General features: G+C 38.1%; 1 protein-coding gene across 4 annotated transcripts in view; it reads left to right on the top strand.

The window, feature by feature from the left end:
• GRIK1 (glutamate receptor, ionotropic, kainate 1) overlaps positions 1 to 25622 on the top strand; it is a 775818-nt gene that overhangs the window by 722187 nt on the left and 28009 nt on the right. For 3 of the 4 annotated variants that reach the window (XM_006899417.1, XM_006899415.1, XM_006899414.1), the window contains 2 exons: positions 11069 to 11294; positions 16825 to 17075. In XM_006899417.1, the coding sequence (XP_006899479.1) occupies positions 11069 to 11294; positions 16825 to 17075 (477 nt within the window). Of the gene's footprint in view, positions 1 to 11068; positions 11295 to 16824; positions 17076 to 18456; positions 18616 to 25622 lie in introns of those variants that run through there. The other variant, XM_006899416.1, reaches the window with a different exon arrangement.

The raw sequence follows: 25622 nt of genomic DNA, 5'->3' as shown, positions 1-25622 counted from the left end.
CAAGACTGAAATTCTATGCTAATGTATTTTTTTAAGCCTGTTGATGTAATCTGGAGAGAATTTCACTGCTAACCCAAAGGCAGCAACAGCTATCAGGCATTTCAAATCCTCCCGCAGCTCCAGAGGATAAAGAGGCAACCTCCTCCCATGACATTTACAGACTCAGAAATCCACTGGAGGGCCAGCTTTGAGGTGGTTCTGACTTGACAGCAACTATTTGACTTGAGTTGAATGTGCTCCAGCCAGAGCTCTCAGTATTACCCTATTATAATGATGTTTTTTATTAAAAAAACAAACACCAGAAACCAAAAAACCAAAACCAATGTACTCCCATCTACAAATGATACATGCCCATGCTGTGTTTCCATTGCTGTTGGCCTCTTGTACAGTCACTGATTTTGGCCAACTTTCTGGTACATTAGCTCTAATATTGTGGTGAATAGTACTTGTGAATTTCTATCACTCATCTTTTTTTGAGAATGTAGTAATTGAAGGAAAAGAAGGAGAAGAATCACAACAGGCCTCCTGTTCAAGTTACTAAGGTTATTCAATGCACAAACATTTTGCGTGGTGTCTTTACTGTGGGTGTTTATGTAATATAAAAGAATGTTACATTTAAGTAATTTAAAGCTATATTTATTGAATATTATAAGATTAAAATTGCTAATAAACCTGACTCAAAATTCTGAATGGTGTGGTGCAGGAAGAAATGCAATAGAGTGGAGGTTATGACACCGTGCATTTCCGCACTGAGTCACACCAGCCCTGGTGACACCACTGAGATTGGATAGTGATTCTGTCTAAAATGACTTGTATAAAATAGATTTTTTTTTAAGAAAAAAAAAAGGAATCATAAGAGACTTGTCATTCTGGCTTTCATGGTCCAGGGACTTCAGACCACTTGTGGGAATAAGGGACTCTCTGACCTTTATAATCTTCTTCCAAAGAGTGGTTAGGTGCTGTGATATCCAAAGACGCATTTCTAGAAAGTTGCTGAGTACTGCACCAGTGGAACTGAGGCAATGAACCATTGTGGAGAGACAGATATCAGACAGAAATAATTATTTAAGGAAGTACAAGATGAAAGCTTTCACTTAAACTTATCTGCATAGGAAAGCAATTTTTCACAGGGCTATTAGCTTATGTTTGAATGATCCAGCTAATTTTACCGGTACTGTCAGAAATGTTAAGTCTCTGTAGATTAAAAATGTATTTGTTTGGGAAGAAGTCCATGAGGTCAATTTAAGCTAACCTTTTTCAAAGGCTGGGATATTGCCTGTAATGGACCCATCTGTAAATCTAGACAGGAGAAAAACATGAAAAATGTTTTAGTAAAGGTGCTTCAATCCCACTGAGGGAATTTTTTTAAGGGGAAATCATGAATTTTTAAAACCTTGGTGATTCTGTAAATGCCATTTCTCTCAATCAAGGCACTGATCATATTATAGGAGTTTGAAGGACAGCAGCCTCTCACTAGACTGTCGATGTTTTCTTCTCATCAGTTTTCTTAAAGTATTAGCAAATCAGATCATATTTTTAAAATAACACAAAATTATATTGTTTAGTAAAGTTATGTATTGTATCAAATACCAAATAAACGGCTGCTTTTAAGGTAATTAATAAACCTAATGGGAACTATGTGTTTTTATAAAGACTGAAATTTATTTCCCTTAAAGTCTTTTTTTTCTTTTCTTATCTATTGTCGAATCAGATCCAGCCAGTTTAGGAGGAGATTGTGTTTCCTTCTCCAGTGGAGCATCTGGTGTGTTTGTGTATTATTTTTTTTCTTTAGTTTGGATTTTGATGTAGCTATTTTCTACATCTTTAGTTAATTTTTAATATTTTTCTCAAGCCAGGATTTTCCTAAAATAAAATAAACTAGAAATTTTAAAACATGATAATTATGATATTTCATTTGTTCAGTATGTTTATTTGAAAACTTTTAGATCATGTTTGATAACAAAGCTCAACTGTTGTTGTGGTTGTTGTTAGGTGCTATCAAGTCTAGTATGACTCACAGTGACCCTGTGAACAAAAGATCTGAACCCTACTCTGTTCTGCGCCATCCTCACACTTCCGGACTTCAAGAGCCCATTGCAACAGTCACTGTGTCAATCCACCTGGCTGAGGGTCTTCCTCTCCTTCACCGACCCTCCACCCTTCCCAACATCATGTTTGCTTCTCCAAAGAATAGCTCCTCTTAACCCAAAGTACGTGAGGCAAAACCTCATCATTCTTGCCTCCAAAGAGCACTCTGGCTGCACCCTCTCCAGGACAAAACCTTTAGTCCTCTTGGTCATCCATGAGATGTTCAATGCTCTTCGCCAACACCACAGCTCAAAGGCAACAATTAGCAATGATTTATCCCTAGTGTATGCATGTAGAATCATAGAATTATATGAGCCTGTATGAGATGGATTGACTCAGTGACTGGGGACATGAGGATAGGTGTGTCAGAGACAATGAGGTTGGCTCAAGATAGAGCAGGTTTCAGAACTGTTATACATAGGGTCACTATGAGATGCAAGCAACTTGACGCACATAACAACAGCAACAATAGCAATATAATTATGTAAACATGCATCTGTATATAAGGTCTTCAGATATTTTGGTTTAAAGTAAAATTCCACAGTTCTTGATTCTATTGGATAATTACATTAAAAATTTTCCGTAAATCCCCTGGAAAAAACCAATATTCACTGACAGTGATTTGGATTCCTTTCTTTCTTTTTCCCCTGAATCATTTGGTAGATTCAAACTGTCCAAACGTTTGGTTAATAGTCCAACAAATAACACACCACTCTTCCAGGGCTCTTAATGTATAGAGACTTTATTGTTGTTGTTATATACAATTGAGTTGGAACTGACCCGTAGTTGACCCTCCAGTGGATTTTCAGAGGCAGTTAATTGGACAGAAGATTGCCCATCCTTCTCCTGCAGAGCATCTGACAGATTAGAACTGCATGCTTTTTGGATTGCAGCACAGGTTCTTACCACTCGGCCACCAGAGCTCCCTATAGAGATAACCTACCTGAAAAAGAAGAATTGTGATTAATAGTGATTTTTGTTGTTGTTGTTAAGTGCCATAGATGACTCTTAGCCACCCTATGAACAAAAGACCTTAACACTTGTGTAACTTTCATCAAATAATGATTATCTCAAGTAAATAAAACAGTAGAGGATGTATCATTTAAGTGAGAGTTATATTACTTTTAAGGCTTTACTGACAAAAAACCCCCAACCACACCCTAAAAACAAACAAATTGCCATCCTATCAATTCTGACTCCTGGCGCATCCATGCGCTTCAGAGTAGAACTATACTCTGTAGGATTTTCAAGGAAGTGATTGCCAGACTCTTCCTCTGAGGGACCTTTGCGTAGATTTTGTAGATTTTGCCACAAGCCTTTTTGGTAAGTAGTTGAGCACTTAGCCATTTTTACTGTCCAAGGTAAGACAAATTCATATTAAATACACCCCAAAATTCATAAACATTTATATCATATAGCAGACAACCTGCAATTGAAAAGAGTGGAACTATCTGAAAGGCAAAATACTATTAAAAGAAAGGGGAGAAGAGAAAATATCTGTATTTTTTCCAGGTTCCAACTGTTGTACTTTTACTTTTTAAACTTTTGTCTAAGCAAGTGTACCCTACTCAAAAGTCACATAAACAGTTTTTATACATTATATAATGTGGAGCAGATTTAGAACAACCCTGGCTACAACAGAAAAGAGCCAGCCACAGCCACAGGTTTCTATAACTTGTTAAAAAAATCTGTCAATTCTGTTAAAATTTTAGCCAAACTATGAGTCTGATGTTCTATGAATTAAAACAAGTACATGTGCCTAATTCTTTATTAGTTAAAAATTAAAAAATAAAAAATACAACAAACCACTAGAAAACTCATTGCTAGTGAATCCCACACAGGCTCATCCTAGCTGACACTTCATAGGGTTTCCGAGATTACTGATCCCACAGGAAATTGTCTAGCTTTCTCCCAGGGAGCCTCTGGGAGATTTGATCAGCCAGAGAGGTGTCGCACAGCAAATATTTTGGGCTAGCAGTGCAGCTCCCTGTGGACTTGTCACCCAAGCTATACTTCCATATCCATTGCCATTGAGTTGGTTCTGACCCCTCGGGGCCTTGTAGGAAAGATCAGACCTGCCGTATAGTATTTCCAAGGCTATCTCTTTAAAGAACAAGATTGACAGTTTCTTCTGCCAAAAACACAATTCTATCTATTAGGAACCAATTCATTTGACCCTCCATTTGGTTTTCAGAGGCTATAAATTGCACAGGAGGAGACTGCAGGTTGTTTTCTCACAGATACGGTGGATTTAAAACACCAATGAGGTGCCATCTTTGGGTTAGTGGTGCAACAGCTTCCAGATGAGGCCACCAGAGCTTCCACAGGACAGTGACTTACGTCCCCACCTTCCAGTTAGCAGCCTGAGTGCTTACCCATTAGGGCTTCTTAGTTAAGAACCTAGCCAACTAAGTCCAGAGTGCCAGGACCAGCTCTCGTTCCTTCAGTTTTTAATATAGAAATCTTGGGGGAGGGGGGAGTTGAGAGGGGAGAAAAGTGCAACAATGAATGAATGAAAATCCAAAGTCTCTGTAAATTTTCATTGACATTAATAATAAAAAAACTAAAAAAAAAAAAAGAAAGAAATCTTCTCTAAGGTCCCACTTCCTTTGAAAAAGGAATTCTACTCCCTTTCTCACCTGATCGTTGACAGTATCATATGAATTAATAAATGCAAAGTGCCTAGAATAGTTCCTGGCACATAGCAACTACCCCCCACACTAGCTATTATTACTATTTTCAATAAGTAGATTTTAACTGTACCTAGACACATTGTAAATCATTCCCCAGAGAATTTTTAACTTGCACATATTACAGAAGAAAAAAATGAGAGAAATAAATGATGGTCATCAAATGGTGATATTGTAAAACTCCCTTGTATCAGATAGGAGATTAAAAAGTTCTTCTTCTTTGCCAAGGATGCTTCATCACCATAACAACAGCCACATAATGCAGTTTAAGCAGGCAGGAACCTTATCTAAACTTGATGCTTCTCCAGGACTTGGAATTGGGGGAAGTCTGCATGATTTCTGATTTAATAAATGTAGTTTTTGCAGCTTAAGCAACTTTTGATAAGGAGCACTGAGCACCTTACCAATATTTTAATTAACCTTTGTCATATACAGTGAAATAAAAGGCAAACACTGTTGCCATTTAAAAAAAACATATTTAGAGCTATTTAACATACTAAAACTTGTTTCTGTATGTGAAGTGTGAAAATACTTCATCATTCAGACACTTGACTAGGTCTTTCAAAGAATTTGGGATAATTTTCCATGAGATGCAATTCTATTTCTAACAGACTTTTAGAATGTGTTTCTTTAAAAATGGTAAACCTACTGAAAGGGATACGTCTGACTTAAGTGTTATCAGAGTTGTCTTTGACCAACAGAAAAAAATAAAATAAACATGCCGAGCATAGGGTGGCAGTGGGCAGAGGGCAGGACTTGTCGGGGAGAGGCCTGATTCCCATCCCAGTTCTTCCCCTGGTCAAGCATGACCTCATTTTTTCACTAACCCAGACGCCACTTCAGAGTCTGTGATAGTAACATGGAAGGGTTGATACGGTGAGTAAAATCTGAGAGTCGAAGTATCCTCCAAGCTCTTCCAACCATGAAGAGTTTCTTTATAGATTTCCAGTAGTGAAAAACTCACTATCTCCTCATGTGCTTTGTGCCATCCATAGATATTTCTAACAGTTAAAAATAGCCTCAGTTTGGAGCTTCCTGTGAACAGCATGCAAATAGTGTGTAATTCTAAGAATAGGGTATAATGGGACTCCATCTTTAAATTATCAAAGGACATTTTAAATTAAAGCAAAGCGCTGTTTTTCTATGTTACATTTTCTTTACCATTATTAGGCTAAGGAGAAAATCAACAAAGACAGTTATTACTGTCCAGTTGATTCAGACTGTGGCAATGCCATGTGTCATAAAACAGAACTGCTTTTCCTCAAAATTTTCCTGGCTGTAGTCATCACATACACCGATTGCCAAGTCTTTCTTTCATAACACTGCTGGGTAGGCTTGAACTTTCAACCTTGCATTTGAGTAGTCAAATTCAAACCCTTTGGCCACTTAATGTAGTAATTACATGTTGACTTGCTAGCCAAAAGGTCAATCATTCAAGCCCACCAGCCAATCCTAGGGAGAAAGATGGACAGGGCCCTCCTAACATGATTTACAGCCTCAGAAGCATGATGGAGGTTTATCATGAGTTAGAATCAACTGAATGGCAGGAGTAGAGGGAAACAGTTTTGAAGGATTAAGAATAGCAAGGGATAAAAGGAAATTTTGATGCTTCCCACATCTCCAATTTGATCAAGCATATAAATCAATTTTCTAGCTTGGACAAGCAGAAGGATAGCAAAAAGAGAGGAAGACCCTCAATGAGGTGGATTGGCACATTGGCCACAAGAATGGAATTAGCAGAGCTCGTGAGAATGGTGGAGGATCGTCAGGGTTTTGTTTTGTTGCACGTAAGACTCAGACCTAACAACAACAGAGATTGTTGTTAAGTGCTGTTGAGTCATAGGGGACTCAAAGTGACCCTATGAATGAAAGTCCTTAACACTTGTGTGACTTTCATCCTTTTTTCAGGTTCATAGGGTTTCCGGAAGCAAGCTATTTAGAAAACGGATGCCACTCCTGCTTCCAAGTTTGTTTTAATCGCGGAGCTCCACCAAACACTGTCCTCCATGGATAACCATTATCACATTTGACACATCAGTGTCACAGTGTTCAGCTTCATGACAACCACAAGTTACCTGTGTACGGCAAGTGGACAGACCAGGGCTATACGACCTAGGAGAATGTTTGAACAAAAACAATGAAAAATAGGCCTGAGGGTCACGGATTAAAAGTCACCCACCTTTGGCTTGGTAGCATCACTTTCTGTCCACTGATCTCTGGGCCAGCTGATCTCTATGTTGATGTTGTTGTTGTTCAGTGCTGTCGAGTCATAGGTGACTCATAGTGACCCTATGAACGGAAGTCCTCAACACTTGTGTGACTTTCATCCTTTAATAAATCGAGAATTGGTGGTTTATAAGTCCAAAAATTTATTGTATCACAGATTCAGAGGGAAGAAATATAATTCAGAGTGTCAACAAAGCCATGCTCTCTCTAGAGACTCTAGGATAATTTTTTTTTCCCCTTTACCAGCTACTTGTGGCCCACACATTCCTTGACCTCTTTCTTTGTATCGCTTTCCTTTTCTAAGGGCACAACTCAGGTAGTATTAATGCCACTCGACTCCAGTATAATTCAGATTAATTAACTGAGGACAGCTGTAAATGCTTTATTTTCAACCAAATTCACAGTCTCAGGTATTCAGGATGATTATTGATAGCTGCCATCAAGTTAGCCTCTGATTCAGGACTACCTCATCTATAATAGACCCAAATGCTACCCAATCCAATGCCTTCCCAAAAATCAATTGTCAATGGGATCATTGTGACTCAGAAGAGTATGGCTGGTTTTCAAAAATAGATTATGAAGTTTTGCGTCTTAACTCCTCTGAAATCTACTCAACATCTTAACACTCAAATTTCCAATGGCAAATGGATGGTGGTCATTTAGGCAATCTAAGGAAGCTGAATTACCCCTCAAGTTAAGGCTTCAGGAATTCCTTTTTGAGAGACACAATTCTATCTCTAACAGCTTCTAAGCAAATGAGAATGCCATACCCTCAATGTTTCAAAGGCATTCAATACCAGCTAAACTTCCCCTCTGGCTCCTAAAAGGATTCAGGCAAAGAATAATGTTTTCCTGCTCCTGGAAGGTGAAAGTGATGTTTTTGGATTTAAATCCGTGGTTTTGGGATCCAAAGAGTAGGGAGACTCTAAATAGAGTGTGCGTAATATGTATCCTAGAGAACTGTTTGCTACCAAACTATTACAAAATAAAGAAACTGAGAGTTAATAGTTAGAAATACTTTATGTATTAAATATTGCAGTACCATTAAGGACCTGACCAATAGGTTCTTCCCACTAAGTTTTGATCATTTTTAGTTCTGTTGAACACTCCATTGTGCTATGGACTGCATATTAGTCGCATGTGGTAGGAGTTCAGATATATCTGCGTGCATAGAGAGTTCATAGGGGCTCAAGCTGTGTAAGATTTGAAATATGTGTTTATTCACTTCTAGAATGAGTTGCAGACTCATGACTTCTGATGTCTTCATCTATGTCAGAGACTTGTGCCTCCATGGAGTTTTAAACAGATAATTTTTCGATGATAGATAATCAGATCTTTCTTCTGAGGTAACTCTGAATTGACTTAGGCCCCCAGTATTTCAAGTTATCAGCCAAATGAGCTAACAGTTTGCATTTCCCAGGAATTCCTACGCTTTTCTATGGCATTTAATTCCCAGGAAATCCTGTCATTTCATCATGAATGGACTTGACCATCTACTTTGTTTTGTCTTCAATACACTTAAAATATAGTTTTCTAAATGTTAAGAGCTTTAATTCTAACATAATTTAACAAGAAAAGAAAGAAGATGTTCTGTGGCATTCTTAATAAGGAGTTGTCCCTTATTTCATATTAGCGTGAGACCAAATAGCAAACTACCTCAGGGAATAATATACATCCATCAACATAAGCTGAGTTTTTACAGCGAGCTCAAATAAGATTTAAATCACTCTCAGAAGATTTACCGCACTATGAATACGCCTTCCGGGCACAGCAGAGCACTGCTGTTGGTGGTCATGGGCCCAATATTTGCTTTGATACTAACTAGCTTTGTGACTATTATAAAGTTTTCAGGACTTTTGGATCAAAACCTCTTCTCTGTGAAAGTAGCAGCTTGAATTAGCTGATCTCAAAAGTCTCTGCATTTCATAAGTCTAGGAAAATTATTTTCCCTTAAGGAAGCTTCCCGTGTAGGACCGAGTCTTCCCAGCTGTGCATTCACTGCCTAGAGACAGGCTGACCTCTGGCACCCGCACGAACAGCTCTTTATTATAAATTTTACATCACCAGGCTCCTCTGGGCTGAAATCACACAGCAGCGTTGCATTGACCCTGATCCCTAACCATGCTTTTGTCCTCGAGATGTGAGTTCCAATTTGCAGATGTCTCCAGGGTTGAGGAGTAACTCACTGGGGCCTAATCATGACAGAATGGGTCCCGTAAAATACCAGTATCTGTAAGGTACAGTTTATTGAATTGTTGTTTGTCTCACAAGCCCTTCCTCAGGGGGCTCCTCAAATGCCTAACAATCCAAAATAAAACCATCTGTCTTCCCCCCAACTCACAAAGCCCTCAGCATTAACCCAGGTCTTAAATAGGAGTTGAATGAGCCTCCCAGGAGCACTTGCACATGAATCACTAGGCCAGCACTGGTTCCACAGAGGCACAATCGATTGCTTCTGGTCCACATCTTGTTTTAAGCTTTTCTGGTCTCCTGAGATGATAGAACCTGGACTTGCCAGGAAGCTACCTAATGAGTGAGCATCAGGGTTGGCTTGGAAAGAGTAGCGACTTCCATTATCACTTTCCTCACTTATATTTATGAGAAGGGAGCATTAATGCTAATGAAGGCAAATTCAGAAAGAAAAATTGGAAAAATATAAAAGTCCCTACAGAGTAAAGTGAAAAATATTTGACTATAAAGCACTATACAAAAGAATGGAAATGCATTTCTAAATAATATTAAAAGTTAAGATATAGAAATAGAGATGATATAAAGATAAATAGATCCCCCTTTTTAACAAAGTAAGATAATGAGGTAATAATATATCTATGTACTCTGGTGACCTACTGGAAAGAAGCTGCGCTGCAATCCCAAAGGCATGCCGTTCGAGGCCACCAGCAGCTCCATGGGAGAAATGGGAAATCTTCTCCCACGAGACTAACTGCCTCTGAAAACCAACTGGAGGGTCAGCAATGGGTCAGTTCTGACTAGATGGTACACAACAACAACAATATATGGAATTACAAGTATTTAATAAATAAATATATAATTTATTGGGAATCGATTTTAAAATCTCGGAATAAGGAAAAAGATAAAAATCATAGAACACTTTTAAATAATAGTGCTATCCTCATGATTTAAAATATGGCTGTGCTTAAAAATTGAATGCACATACACAAGCATATAAAGAAATGCAAACACAGTATGAAGTTTTCTGATTTGAAATATAATTTAAAAGGCTTACTTAAAGCCTGATTTTTTCTAGATAAGACTGAATAGCAGTTCTTTCTAAATAAAAAAAAAAGGTAGTGTAAGCAAGTCATACAGCGCCTAAGCGTACTCCACTATTACTTAAAATTTGGTAACGCAAAACCATGTGACACACACCACCACCACCCCCATGCCCACCTTCAAGTTGCTCTGTCGGAGAAAGACAATAGTAATCTGCTTCCATAAAGATTACAGTTTTGGGAACCAGATGGGGAAGTTCTACTCTACTACTATAGGACTCTACTGTATGGCAATGGACTTGTATTTTTTTGTTTTTTTTAATTAACAAGTGACTTATCTCAAGGTTGACCTTCACAAAGGAATACTGGATCAAGCATAGAAATAAACATGCCGGAAACAATAAAACAATGCATGTAGTATTTGTGGTTGAAGAGATACAGACTAAATGAGTAGAATCCTGGAGTAAGCTCACCATCTCTTGGCCCAGTGGAACACAGTATCTGTTCGTAAGTGGTTATAGTCCACTAGGCAAATGGTTGTTACTGCTACCACGGATCTTTCTCCCTGAGCTGAAATTGACAAAAGGACCTTGATCCTATCTTGTATCAATTGGGGAATGTCACCTTTTTTCTCAGAAACAGCCTTTAAATGTCTTCATGTAGAGAACTGAATGCTTGACTGTCAAGTGAGGTTCCTGGATAATCAATCTAGGTTTCTCACCTGCAGAGAAAGCATTTTCGCTACACTGTTTTGCAACTGGGATTTCCAATAGGTTTAGGGGATATTTTTCAGTCCTCTTCTGCCTGTGGATGTGCTTTCTTCTTTCCCTGCAGAAATCAAAAATATCTACTTATGAGAAGATGTGGGCTTTTATGAGCAGCAGGCAACAGACTGCTCTGGTTAAAAACAGTGATGAAGGGATCCAACGAGTGCTCACCACCGACTATGCTCTGCTGATGGAGTCCACCAGCATTGAGTATGTGACGCAGAGAAACTGCAACCTCACTCAGATTGGAGGACTCATTGACTCCAAAGGTTACGGAGTGGGAACACCTATTGGTAAGATGGATGAGTCATTAACTGGAAAGTAGTCCATGGGCAATGCAAAAGTTAACATGGTTGGCTGCTAACAATGAGTTTATAGGTTCTAGGCCACCCAGATCACCTTAAAATAAAGGTCTGGCAATCTGCTTTAAAAACTCAGCCATTGAAAGCCCTGTCCATGAATTGAAACTTACTTGATAGTAACTTACTTGATAACAACGTTGGTTACAAAATACAACTGAGAACAGACTCAGAGTTCTCTGTCTCACATTCTGAAATGGTCTTCATTATCTTTGTTGTTGTTGTGTGCCTATTGAGTTAGAACTGACCCATAGCTGACTCTCAGAAGTAGTTAGTTGTTTGGGAGGAAACTGGCCATCTTTTACCTGCCGAGCTGCTGATGGATTCAAACTGCATGTCTTCGGGATTGCAGTGTAAGTTCTTACCACTAAGCCATCTGAATTGGTTAAGTCCCAGACATTTCACCTAATAAAATATCACCCAATATTTCATCTAAGTTCTACCACTGTGGAGATTTTTGTTGTTGTGTAGCCTCTAGTCTGAACTGACCCAAAGCTGAACATCTCACCCCCCAATTAGTTTTCAGAGGCAATAAGTCACACAGAAAGAGATTGTTTTCCTCTTCGGCAGAGCAGCTTGTAGATCCATCCCACATACCTTCGTGCTGGAAGTGCAATTCCTTATCACTAAGTCCCCAGAACTTCCTAGTGTAGATGGTGTGTAAATATTATTATATCATTCCATATTGTAACAAGAATAGCTTCCTAATTACCCTTCTTTTATTTTCCCCCAATATTTCCAAAATCAATTCTAGTTTTTATACCTTATATTGTATTATTAGAAAATTAATTCTGTACACAGTTGACTGCAGTGAGAGGGCTTCATGTCCCATGTCAGTAGTTGGGAAGCAAAATTATATATATACCAGAAGAAAAAAAAGAGAAAAAATAAGTAGTAACTATGACATGTTATATACTGTATTAGAATGAATCAATGATAATAACTTAAAGGTTCAGAACACTACTGATGTTTGGCCCTGTACCATGGACCATCCTAGAGATTTCATTACCTGTGGACGTAAAGAACCATACAGCAGGGTCCTTTTGCATGTCAATAAGTGCACTTTCAATATTGACATGGTTTCCATTGTTCCTTTCTCTAGAGATAAGTCCTTGTATGATGGCAATCTGCAGCCAACATGAAAGTAGAAGCTGTGCTTTTAGCAACTGCTCCGCAGGAGAAAAATGGACATTCTTCCTGTGCAGTTTACAGCCTCTGAAAACCAGCTGCTGGTTCAGTTATGTGCTTGCCCTGACTCAACTGCAATGAAAGAGAGCAAACTGGTTTTAAAGGGACCATAATTCTGACATGAACAAGAGTGGTTTTGCTTGAATAATTTTAAAATCAAGACTAGGACTTAGTGTAATATATTCTGTAGTTTCTCGGAGGAACAAAGTTAATTTGTTACTAGGATAGAATAAGATCATCTTTATACTAATCATGGCATTGAAAAATGACACCTTTAAACCTGTCAAACTTGGCTCACCACCTTCTGTCACCAAATTTCTTTATTAATCGTAGTAATAGAAAATAACAATACCTATCACTCCTCCTCAGTGTAATTGAACTTCATCATGAGAATTTTAGTGAGCTTTCCACCTATAGAATGGAATATAACTCTAAAGATAACATATCTGAGTGTATTGCGAATAGGGGGGGGGGCAAAAAATGGGGCCAAGAATAAAACTCCAATGCAGTGCTTTGAAAAGCACTTACTCTTCCTTCCTGAGAATGTAGCTGACACTGTGATGCATGTATTGCACTTTATATTCTCTGACAGAGAAAGAACTGAATGGACCATCCTCTTCAATTTTGCCAACCTCACTCATACTGAGGTAAAGTTCTCACACTGAAGAGCCTTCTTCTGTTCCTAGATAAAAAGAACTATACTATGAAAAAGAATTTTTCATAGTGGTTATAAACCTGTCATGCTTTTAAACCAAAAACAATGAAGGAATAATTGGAACAGATGGCCAACCTCAGAGAGAATACATCCATTGGGAATACAGCTGTTGGATAAATTTGAGAGATGTTTCTTCTATGATGAATGATGAATTGACTCTTTAAGAAAGATCAGTAGCTATTTAGGAAGAAGATCTGTGTGTAGATATAGATAGATCAAACATATATACATACATACATAGATTATATATAGATAATAGATGATAGATAGATAGATGATAGATATGATATGATATGATATGATATGATATGATATGATATGATATGATATATGATATGATATAGATATAGTTACAGATACAGATTCTTTTAGTGACTTGAAAGAAATAACTACTTCCAGTGTCACTCTATCCACTTAGCAGCCACAACAAAGATTTGAGATTGGTGCTAAGATATATTTAGGTATAAAACAAAAATTCGGTGCACACTTGAGGCCTTGCCCTGGCTGAGTCCCTCGGGACTCCAAACTCTTTCCCCTCAGTGCAGATTGACAAAGTCTGCTCAGCCTCAGCACAAAATTGAAGACTTTGTTTTCACTCTGGAAATGTGTATCCTCCAGAATTTAAAATAAAACTTCAAGAGAATGAGCCCCATTCAGGCTTAAACACGTTGCAGGAACTGGAAACCCCCTTCCTTAGCGACCACCTTGGCATCCCATTTGTCCGGTACGTTTGTGCAGCCTGAAGGCAGAAGGTTAGCTTCATTCAGTGTTTATTGACTGTCCACTGTATATGCTGTTACGGTTTCTGCCATAACTGCTACTTTCAGAATCATTCTTATACTCTGCAAAGCACTTTCTCATGCGTTAAGACAAAGCTTTCCCTGCTCACATATTATGGATAAGCTGATTATGCTAATTCATACCCTAACCACTCTTTGGGGTTGGGGGAGACGTTTATGCAAACAACCAATATCTGTCCATTTGGCTTTCAAGAGCCATTTATTTAACCCCAAATCCATAATCTTAACTAAGTTAGCCACAAGTTGGCATCAAAGCATTTTGCTCCTTTCAGACTTGATTTTGTGTCCTGACAAATATTTTAGGATGGTATGGGGAGGAACATAGAGACCACAGTTGTTAGTTCTCTACTTTTCTAACATAGGAGTCCCTGGGTAGGTACAAATGGCTAAATTGCTTAACCAGTAACCAAAAAATGTGGCAATATTAATTCATCCACTGACACTTTGGAAGAACCTCCCAGTAATCTCATTTTGAAAGATCACCACCATTGGAAACGCCACCGAGCACAGTTCTACTCTGAAAGGCATGGTGTGGCTAGGAATGGGAATTGACTTGAAGGCAACTGGTTTTTCTTGCTTATTTTGTTTTACGACTTCTTACTATGTACTTTGCCATAGAATATTAGCCATTTGTGGAAGGGGCAACACTTTCATGGAAGTGACACTAGAATAGAGGTAAAGAAAACAAGTTCAGTTCTTGATTTTTGCCAGTAACTCTGCATTCCACTCATAATTCCAGGTCAAAAATGTCTTCAATTCTACAATGAGTGAACTGGAATGATTCCTACAATCTCTCTCTGGTTCAAAGATGTCACATATCTTCATGTTCTTATCCCATAAATGACTGTAAAGTTGGCAAACAGAAAGAAACCTGGCATATTGCTTTTCTAATGAATTGGAAAAACACTACCAACAAAAATTGTTAGTACCCGAGAAGAAACTGAATAAAAGACACTTACAAGCCCTTTATATCATTCTTTGCATTGATGAAATCCAGTACCGAGGGAGCTACAGAAGCAACTGCCTCAGACATATGTGTATACTCCCTAACTGGCAAAATGAAAAGTTTAATAGCATTGCTAAAAGATAGCATATAAATATACCAGTAAAGGTCTTGCAAATTATTTGAGCCCAATTGAATATTATAGGATCTTTGAATTTTTCAAAACCTACTCTTAAATTTATCTTAGTGTGTGCATTAGTCAGCATGAATTAACTACTCTATAGCCAATATGTGCACATATTCAGTGGCTTATACAATGAAAGCTAATTTCTTGCTCTGTTCAAAGTCTAACGTATGCTGATAGAGAAATTTTGCTTCATGCAGTAATTCTGTGATGAAGGCTGTTTCTATTTGGTGACTTTCTGTTTTTGTGGTTGCTGGTATGTACCATCAGGTGATAACCAACTCATAGCTGATACACCAATAGATTGTCAGAGGCAGAGGCAGTTAATCACATGAGAAGGGATTGCCCGTCTTTCTTCCACAGAACAACCTATATACCAGTCTTTGGGTTGCCAGAGCAACCCCTCACTGGTTGGCTACCAGAGATTTTTATGGTTGTTGTTGTTGTGTGCCATCGAGTCAGAATGGACCCACAGCTGACCCTCCAGTGGGTTTTCAGAAGGAGTTAAGCCCACAGGAAGAGGTTGCCTATCCTTTTCCCACCAAGTTGCTCGTGGATTTGAATTGCATACCTTCGGGATTGCAGCACAACTTCTTACCACTAGTTGTCAAATTGGCTCCCACTCATAATTATCTCAGTTCCACACTATACCCATGTCACCAGGCAGGCCAAATTTTTATGCTCCATAGGGACATATAGGGAATATAGGACACTACCTTTCTTCCTTGACTGAGTTTGGAAGCTTCACCGAAACTTGGCAACATTCAATACTCTACTGATGAATAAAATGCACTGATCAGGAATTGAACCCAAGTTTCTTACATGGAAGGCAAGAATTTAGTGCTGACACCAATCCCATGACTTGAAATTATTTTATTCTAACTGAATATTTTAATAGAAAGAATCAAAAATTTTGTGATAGAATTTATGTGCCAGACCTGAAAGTGTCATACATTATTTTTCATTCCGATTTGATTGGCTAGGACATAAGTCACATGGCCATTCTGAACAGACTGGAACATGTTTCTTCACCTAGGAAGACAACAAAACAACAAGGATGATCATTTAGCCGGGCTCTGTCACAATATAAAACAATAAGTAAACTAGGAAAAGTAGAATCTAAGCAATGAAACCGTTCACACTGAAAGAAAGACTCACAAAGAATTTACCAACAGGCAGACCCCTGGCACAGAATTTCTAGTTTAGCTTTCTTTTATGTAATAGAGACAATCTGGGCCACAGTCAATCTCAAAGTATCAGTTATTGCTCTTCCAATTATTTAGAGACTTCAGAAAATAAGATTGGATTTTGCTCCCTTTCGTTAGTCAATTTGTGGCTTGTGGTTTCTTAGTAAGCATGGAGTCCTCAAATAACGCAAATAGGTAAAATGTTCTACTTCTAACCGAAAGGTTACAGATTCAAGCCCACCCATCTATATCTTGTAAGAAAGGCCTGGCAATCTACTTCAAAAAACTCAGGCATCAGAATCCATCAGAGAGTACGGTTCTAATTCCAACACACATGAAGTTACTTGAGTTGAACTTAACTTGAAGGCAGCTGGGCTTTGGTTTATGTTCCCTCCTTCTTGTCTTCTCCAGTCTTTAGCTTACCAATATAAATGTCCTTTCTGACAGGCTCTCCTTACCGGGATAAAATTACAATTGCAATTCTTCAATTACAAGAAGAGGGGAAATTGCATATGATGAAAGAGAAGTGGTGGCGAGGCAATGGCTGCCCTGAGGAAGACAGCAAAGAGGCCAGTGCTCTGGGAGTAGAAAATATTGGGGGTATCTTCATTGTCCTGGCTGCTGGATTGGTCCTTTCTGTCTTTGTAGCCATTGGAGAATTTATATACAAATCAAGGAAGAACAATGATATTGAACAGGTGAGTCATCCCTTTCTAGGGCTGGGTAGTAGGTGTTGGTGTTATCTGTCTTAAGTTGGATTTTTTTTTAGGATATTTGCCCTTATTTTGTAAGAGTTTATTGAATTTGGTGCCTTCAGAGCTGTTTTTATGTTAGCGCAAAGAACTATTGAATCCTTGCCAGGGGCTGCTGGCACTGCAGACCCATCATTTATTGATGAGAAAAAGGACTTGCCTTCTTACACTAAATCCAATTAGCACTAACGTGGAATGACTGTGCAGAAATTCCAAACTCAGTTAATTTCTTGAACAGTTATTTGCTCTAAGGATAGAAACCCTGCATAGTTCCCAGAGAGAAATAGATCCAAAATTGGAAAAGATATAAAAAGAACTTTTGAGAGAAATTATACCATCTCTAAAGTATAGATGCCAAGTACATATACTAATGCAAAATCAATTCTGTAAAGACAAGAAAGCAGTATTTTGAAATGGAGCATTCACCACTATAATGATATGATTTATAAACGGATAATCCACCCAAAAATTATTGTTCTTTTGTTTTGCTTTAGAGAGGAGGAAGGAATATGATAAATGATGCAGATGTCAACGAAGTATATTACAGACTTTATTTTTCAAACTTGTATTTAGAACTACAGAAAATTTTAAAGAATAATCTTTGACTATTCTCCTTCTTAAGAAAATTACATTGGAAGCTTATATTCATTTGAATAATATAATTATGATCTAAGATAATTCTTCCTAAGAGTATTAGAATAAATAGAGTCCAAAACTCATGGCTATTGTAAGGCATTAGACTACCTTCGCAATTGAAAAGTAGTGTTAGAATGTTGAGACCATAAATTACTAGAAATAGGGCCAGTTTCAACAATATCATGCAACCTAGACATTCTATCAGTATAAAGCTTTATTGTCTTGAAACTTTTTTTAAGGTCCACTACATTTTCATTCTGTACTGGCCCTGAAAATTACATAGTTTATGATTAACGTAATCTGATACTAGCCTTACTGCTTCAAAGTGGATGTTCCTCAGAACCCCAAAGGTGGGATGGTTGAAATTTAATTTCTCATCATCAAAAAATTCTTTTGTAGAATTATAAGATGATGGTGAGAACAGTGACTGCCTCTTTCCTAGACTTTTTTTAGAAATAGTTGCACACAACTAAAAGGGAGAATGGGCTGATCTGTTTTAACTTTCAATTTTCTCTTGAGTTGTCTTATTTTATGCAACTAATTTGAAAAATTAAAGCTTGTATATGTTATGCTTTAATGTGCTTCTCATAATTGTCAGATTCATTTGGTTTAAGTTTTCATTTAAACATTCATTTTTATTTCTGACTTATTCATTCTTCTGTATTTTTTTTCCATTTCTTTTGCATGCAAGGCTTTTTGTTTCTTTTATGGACTACAATGTAAGCAAACCCATCCAATCAACTCCACTTCTGGAACCACTTTATCTACGGATTTAGAATGTGGTAAATTAATTCGAGAGGAGAAAGGGATTCGGATAGAGTCGTCAGTTCACACTGTGTAATCAGTTAAACACACACACACACACACACACACACACACACACAAATGGCTTACCCAGTGGAAATTGTTCCTGTTAATAGGTGTTATTAATAATATCTGTATTTATGAAGTAAAATTTGTCATGTTCCCAACCCGCTAGAATAGCAAAACTATGTACTCTAAACATTGAATTCAATATCCAGGAAGAAGTGCACATTTATGCTGAAATGGGGATGTTCAGGAGCATGTAGACTCCTACATACATGCATTTACTGTTATTCAATGAAGAAGAAAGAGAATTGATCCTAAAGAGTTGTCTTAGTTATGTCTTCATTCATAAAAAATAAATGTCTCCTCATAAAAAAAGGAAATCTGGTCTTTAAAAGGTGTGAAGTACAAAACCAAATTCTAGTTGTGTGGCATTTTCTTCATCTTTGTGAGTGCTTTCCATTCATTCCTCTTTTCTTCTCCCTGTCCGGTTGACTCTGTAGATCCATACACTTTCAAACTATCCCAATCCACCTACCTTTCCAATAAGTAGTAACTTCATAACAGAGTTAATTTATGATTCAAATTGACTCTGCTATTTAAAATGTATTATTAAACAAAGGTGTAAAAATGCCTTCTGTTTTAAAGGTTGAAAACAAATCTTGGAAACAGTGTCTAGAAAAAGAAATGTCAGTGTAAAAGCATTTTTGTCAAGGAAAAGCATTGGTTAAATCTGACATCACTCACCAAGGCACAGTACAGCCAGAAGTGGTCCCTGGACAGAAATTCATTAACACTGGACTCTGAGATGACATTTACTTCTAGAGCTTAACCATCTTCTCTACGTTCAGCCAGATAATATGCTCAGAGTCTCTAAGGAACTGTGATTTCTTTTTCAACTATGTATTATTTCCTTTAAGCTCCAAAGTCCTGCCTGAGCTATGAACCAATTTGTTGCATTTTCTCACTCACCTTCATTTGATGCACAGGACATCTTTTTCACCACATGTTATTTCACTCTCCTTCCCACTTACTCAGGTCAGAGTGGTTGTTCTTGGAGCAATCTTTTCTGGGCATTGTCATTTTGACACTCATTCCTTTGGATCCCCTGCCATTATTAATTCATTCCAAGGGTGTTGTGGAGGCAGAGCAAGGGGAGAAAATAAATAGAGGGAAGAATTTCCATACGCATTAGTTACAGACCTCCGTAGATTTATTCTCCACCTGCATTCCAAGTGCTGTAAATAATTCCCACTCTAACTCAGCCTGGTGACATGGAGAGCCTACAGCATACTTAATTTGTTGTGATGGAGGATGTCTGCTGGTCCCCTGGGGCTGTTTTCTCTGCAGTGAGTGGGGAATTGAAGATGCCTTTCATCTTCCTTTGATATGAGATCGGTTGGTCTTTGTTCTCCTTAATGGGATTACCTCTTGACACATGAAGTGATTCCCAAAAATGCACTCCTCAGAAGTAGAGACCAGCCACCTGTGCCATCATATAGCGTTCTGCCATCCCTTTGCTCAGCTTTAGATGAGTTCTGATTTCTGAATCACAGGTCTCTCCAATCAATTGTGTATTTCCCCAGTAAAGCATGTACTGGGAAGATGGCCCTTACCCCAATTATTTCTCAGCATTGCTTTCTGCTCTAAACATATGTGCTGTGGAGAAAACCTCTATAAATCATAGCACTCCTCATTTACTGTTGAAGTAAAAACAACATGCTACTTGGCCTACATCAGCATTCACATTTTCATAATCAATGCAATCAGATGGTAGGATCAATATTACATGATTCTTAGTTTACTATTTCATTGGTTCAGCATATAGAAACCATAAATTGCATACATTTATTTTCCCATGAATTCTTTAATAAGCAAAAAGTGCTACCAAATATTTTGAGTGAGTGATGATACATACATAGATAGTCAGTGTTAATGATTCACAAAACTTGCCTTTCTACAGAGTCCATACTTTTAAAATATACTTTAGAGTTCTGCATAAATAAATAATCCCTTCCAAAAATAATATTTGTATACTACTTTAAGCAGTAGACTATATAATTCTCATATTTTATGGACTTCAAAATGCTGTCACATACCATATTACATTCAATCCTTTCAACAAGTTTATTTCCATTTTATTAAGAAAGAAAAAGATATGAAAGATTCATTGACTTGAACTCAGATAATTCAGGATCAGAAAGGAATATTTGAAATCAGTCAAAATTAAGTTTAAATTCTAGTACAGCCACATGCTCAAAGACTGGAGGCAAGTTCCTGAATTTCTGAGAGTCTGAGCTTCTTAATGCATAATGCTAAGGCATACTTTCTAGATCATGCATTAGCTTTGATGGAACATTTTTCAAAATGAATTCCATCGACAAGTGTTATCAAATAAGATTTTTATGGTTAAATAACCCCTGGAGCACCACAGTAAACATTCCTTTACTGTGTGATGTCTCAGTGTGTTTTCATATGTTCTTACCCACTGAAAATTTCCAGCAAGATGGAAAGACATTTGGAATTCCCCAATGCCATTAAATCACAGAATCATTTCCCTCATAGCATCTTGACAAAGCAGGGTGTCCCAGATCCCAGTCCAGGGAACACTGTTATGTTAATGTGCGTCTCATCCAGTAACACTGTTCAAAACATCTTGTACTTGGCCCGGCATAGAAACAAACAGTCATTATAACTTGGGATAAAATTTCACCTTCTCTGAACCTTACCTTTGTAATTTTTAAAATAAGCATAACAGTACTGATTTCATATGAAACCAGAAGCCAAACTGCTACAGAGTCTATTTTAATTCATACCAAGCCTCCATCAGATTTCTGAGGATCTAAATCTTTGTTAGAAGAGATTGTCCATCTGTACACTGTATGCAGAGTGGTGCGTGACTATGAACCATCGACTTTGTAGTTCACAGCCTAACATGAAATGCACTGCAAACACCATCAGGGCTCCTCTTTGTCCATTTGGTGTGAAAATCAGATGACATTAAATAGTAGTATATATAATATGATCATTTATAAAAACTCTATGCAAATATTGATTAACAGCTGATCATTCCTTAAAATAAATTCTTTCCTCTTTAGATAGTATTTTATTGTAAATAAAATTTATAAAACATATTAAAATATACATGGTTAAATAAAAAAGTGTTTTTCCTTTCAAGAAGATTAAATTCTAAGACCTCTTTTCCTCACACAAGCACTGAAAACCAGTGCCAATATAATTGGGCCTGAATTAACCCAGTATATAATTTCTAGACCCTGTCTTTAGAAACTCTGTTGTAATTAGCTTCAAGTGGTATCAATACCCTTGTCATATCTGGGGGATGTCCCCTGGATCCTAACATGCAACAAGGCTCAAGGACCACTAATTTTAAAACACTGACATACACATAATCGGTACTTAGTAAATCTTCGCTATACATTAATTGATTAAACTTTACAGGTAGACTCACTACTCCCAGGCAATGTAGATAACATGCAATTGTTGTTGGTAAGTGTCATCAAGTTGACTATGACCCATAGCAACCCTGTGAGCAACAGATCCAAGCCTTTCCCAATCCTGCACCATCCAGGTGATTCTTGCCATGCCCTAGCCCATTAACACATACTTAGTGTTCATTATTTATAGAAGGAGATCCCAAGAAGAAATAGTACATATCTTCAAGATGGAAACTCCAGAATGGCTGGAATGGGTGAACTGTAGGGTGGAATGTTGATTCACTAAGCGAGGTGAGACGTTTGCGATAAGGCCCTCTATTTAAAACTCCATTAGGTTAGGTAGTGAGGTGCTGGAGACATTTTGAAAGTCATCTACAGAAGCTGGTTCTACAGAAATGTTGGCTGGAATGGGTGAGCTGTAGGGCCGAATATTGATTCACTAAGGGAAGTGAGGCGTTTGTGACAAGGACTTCTATTTAAAAATTAATTAGGGTAGGCATGGTGGACAGTGTTTGGTGGAGCTTCCTGATTAAAACAAGTTTGGAAGCAGTAGTGGAATCTACTTCCAAAATGGCTTGCCGCCGGAAACGCTATGAGCAGTGTTGAGGCCTTTCGTTCATAGGGTTGCTATGAGTGGTCTACGACTCGACAGCACTTAACAACAACCACCACCTTTATATTTAGTTATAATTTAGAAAAAATTATCAAGGAAGAAGATTACTGATCCCTCTGTGCTCATTTCCTGCCTTGAGGAAATTTCACTCAGTCCAGATAATTAGGTTATTTACACTCTCCTCTGTCTTTTTTCCATACATGTTCATAGATGATCAATGCTTGCTGTTACATAAATGATTTCTAGGACCGCAGTGACCACCACCCAGAAGCCAGTGACTTTTAAATGAAACTTATATTTTTATAAAAATGCCATAACTTGGCATTTCCAAAAAGGTAAAAACTTCCAAGCACTCTACCTTTAAGCGTTTAGTTCTTATACTTAGGTATATAGCAAAATTTGGTATACTTCTAAATCTTCTTACATGGTAGAGACAGTCAAGAAATCTTAATTTTTAATAAAATTTGACAGTTATTCTGTAAAATGTGGTGTACTGTATGCATTGTTGTTGTTGTTAGGTGCAGTCGAGTCACTTGCGACTCATAGCAACCCTATGTACGAGAGGCCTAAACCCTGCTCTATCCTTTGCCAACCTCACTGTCTTCGACACACTTACTCCCACCACCCCAATCACAGAATCGATCCATCTATCTCATCGAGGGTCTTCCTCTCTTGCACCATCCATCTACTCTCCCAAATATGACATCCCTCTCCAAGGACTGGTCCCTCTTTGCAACATGTCCAAAGTATGTCAGATGAAGTTTCAAAATCCTTGCCTCCAAGAAGCAGCCTGGCTTCACCCTCTCCAGGACAAACCTGTTTGTTTTCCTAGCAGTCCATATTGAACAATCTCCAGCACCACAGCTCAAAGGCATCAATTTTCTTTATATCATACCTAGTCACTGTCCAATTCTCTGATGCATAGCACACAATTGCAAAGAACTATAGCCCAGATCAGGCACACCTTAGTCTCCAGGCTAATGCCATTGCTCTTCAGTACTCTGGAGAGGTCCCTGACAGCTGACTTTCCCAATGCAATTCTTCTCTTGATTTCCTGGCTCCTGGCACCAAGAGTGTTAACTATGGAGTCAAGCAAACTAAAACTGTTAACTATCTCAATCTTTTCATCATCCATACTGATGTTGCCAATTAGTTTTCATAAAAATCTTAGCTTGAATATAATAATTTTCTTGACAATTATTCATGAGCACTTATTAAAACAACCTTAAATATAAGATTATAGTTTTTAAAAAATACTTTTCATATACGAATTCTGTTCAAAAACCTAAAGACAAGTTTTACTTAAAAACAGACAATAGACACAGGCTTTCATTTTATCTTGAGTTTAGCAGTTATACTTAAGATAACCTGGTAAACTTGAATTTTCATTAAACCTAGGAGATTATTCCTAGTTTACAATTTGAGAAATGTTATTTAAGTTCAGGAAAGAATCAAGTATTAGAAGATTGATTCACAATTATAAATCACTTGCTGTTGTTAGGTGCCATTAAGTCGAGTATGACTCATAGCAAACTTGTGAACAAAAGATCTGAACCCAGTCCTGTCCTGCACCATCCTCACACTTCCTGATACACAAGAGTCCATTGTAGCAGTCACCACCATGTCAATCCACCTAGTTGAGGGTCTTCCTCTCCTTCATGAACCCTCCACCCTTCCCAGTATCATGTCCCTCTCCAAGGCACCTCCTAGCAATACATCCAAAGTAGGTGAGGCAACACCCCATCATTCTTGCCTCCAAAGAGCACTCCGGCTATACCCTCTCCAAGATATATCTGTTCTTTTTCTTGGCCATCCATGGAATGTTCAGTGCTCTTCTTCAACACCACAGCTCAAAGGTATCAATTATTTTTCCATCATCCTTATTCATTCTCCAGCTCTTGGATGCATAGTAATTGGAAAGACCATGGCCTGAATCAGATTCACCTTAGTCCTCAAACTGACATCACTCCTTCTCAATAATTTGAAAGTTCTCTAACTGCAGATTTCCCCAGTGCAATGGGTGAGAAACCTCTGTGTTGGCAAGTAGGCTCTGGTAGGCGGGCCTTGGTATTTAAAAATCTGTTCATCATGTTTAGAAAGAACCTTGTTCTAAGTGATACAGCACTTGTCTGTCATTTTGCTGCACTGTGATAACTTGAGTTTCCTCTGGTACAGAAATCTTTGCCCCTGGTGTGTCAAATTCCAAAACGTTTTCCCGTTGTGGGCGAATTTTGATGGAGACGCCAATTAACACAGACTAGGAAGCAGAATGGGCCATCTACTTCCCAAATAAAAGGCTTTTGAAAACCCTATGAACACTAAACAAAGAGGATAGTTATAGTAGTGTAGTGGTAGAGCCTAGATTGGAAGTTAGTTAAAATGAGGAAAATCAATAACAAACATCATGTAGCAATCGGTACATGGAATGTTTGTAGCTTGAATGTTAGAAAACTGGAGTGCATAAATATTGACATACTACGTGTCTCTCTGGAGACTAAGGTGTGCCTGATACAGGCCATGGTCTTTGCAGTCACTTGTTATGCATCAAAGAGTTGGACAATGACTAGGGAGGACAGAAGGAGAATTGATGCCTTTGAGCTGTGGTGCTGGAGAAGAGTATTGAATGTACCATGGACTGCCAAGAAAACAAACAGATTCATCCTGGAGAGGGTTAAACCAAGCTACTCCTTGGAGGCAAGGATTCTGGGGCTTCGTGTGACATATTTTGGGCATGTTGCAAGGAGGGGACAGGTCCTTGGAGAGGGACATCATGCTTGGGAGGGTGGAGGGATGGCGCAAGAGAGGAAGACCCTCTATGAGGTGGATTGATTCAGTGACTGGGGTAATCGGGATGGGTGTGTCAGGGGCAGTGTGATTGTCACAGGATAGAGCAGGGTTTAGGGCTGTTGTACATAGGGTCGCTATGAGTCGCAAACTACTAGACAGCACATAACAACAACAACAACAGGTATTAGTGAAATG

This window comes from Elephantulus edwardii, unplaced genomic scaffold, assembly GCF_000299155.1.
Source record: "Elephantulus edwardii isolate Elephantulus edwardi_28Jun2011 unplaced genomic scaffold, EleEdw1.0 scaffold00256, whole genome shotgun sequence".
Taxonomy (NCBI): Eukaryota; Metazoa; Chordata; class Mammalia; order Macroscelidea; family Macroscelididae; genus Elephantulus; species Elephantulus edwardii.
Note: the sequence above shows the minus strand (reverse complement) of the source record. Positions and strands in the feature narration are given on the sequence as shown.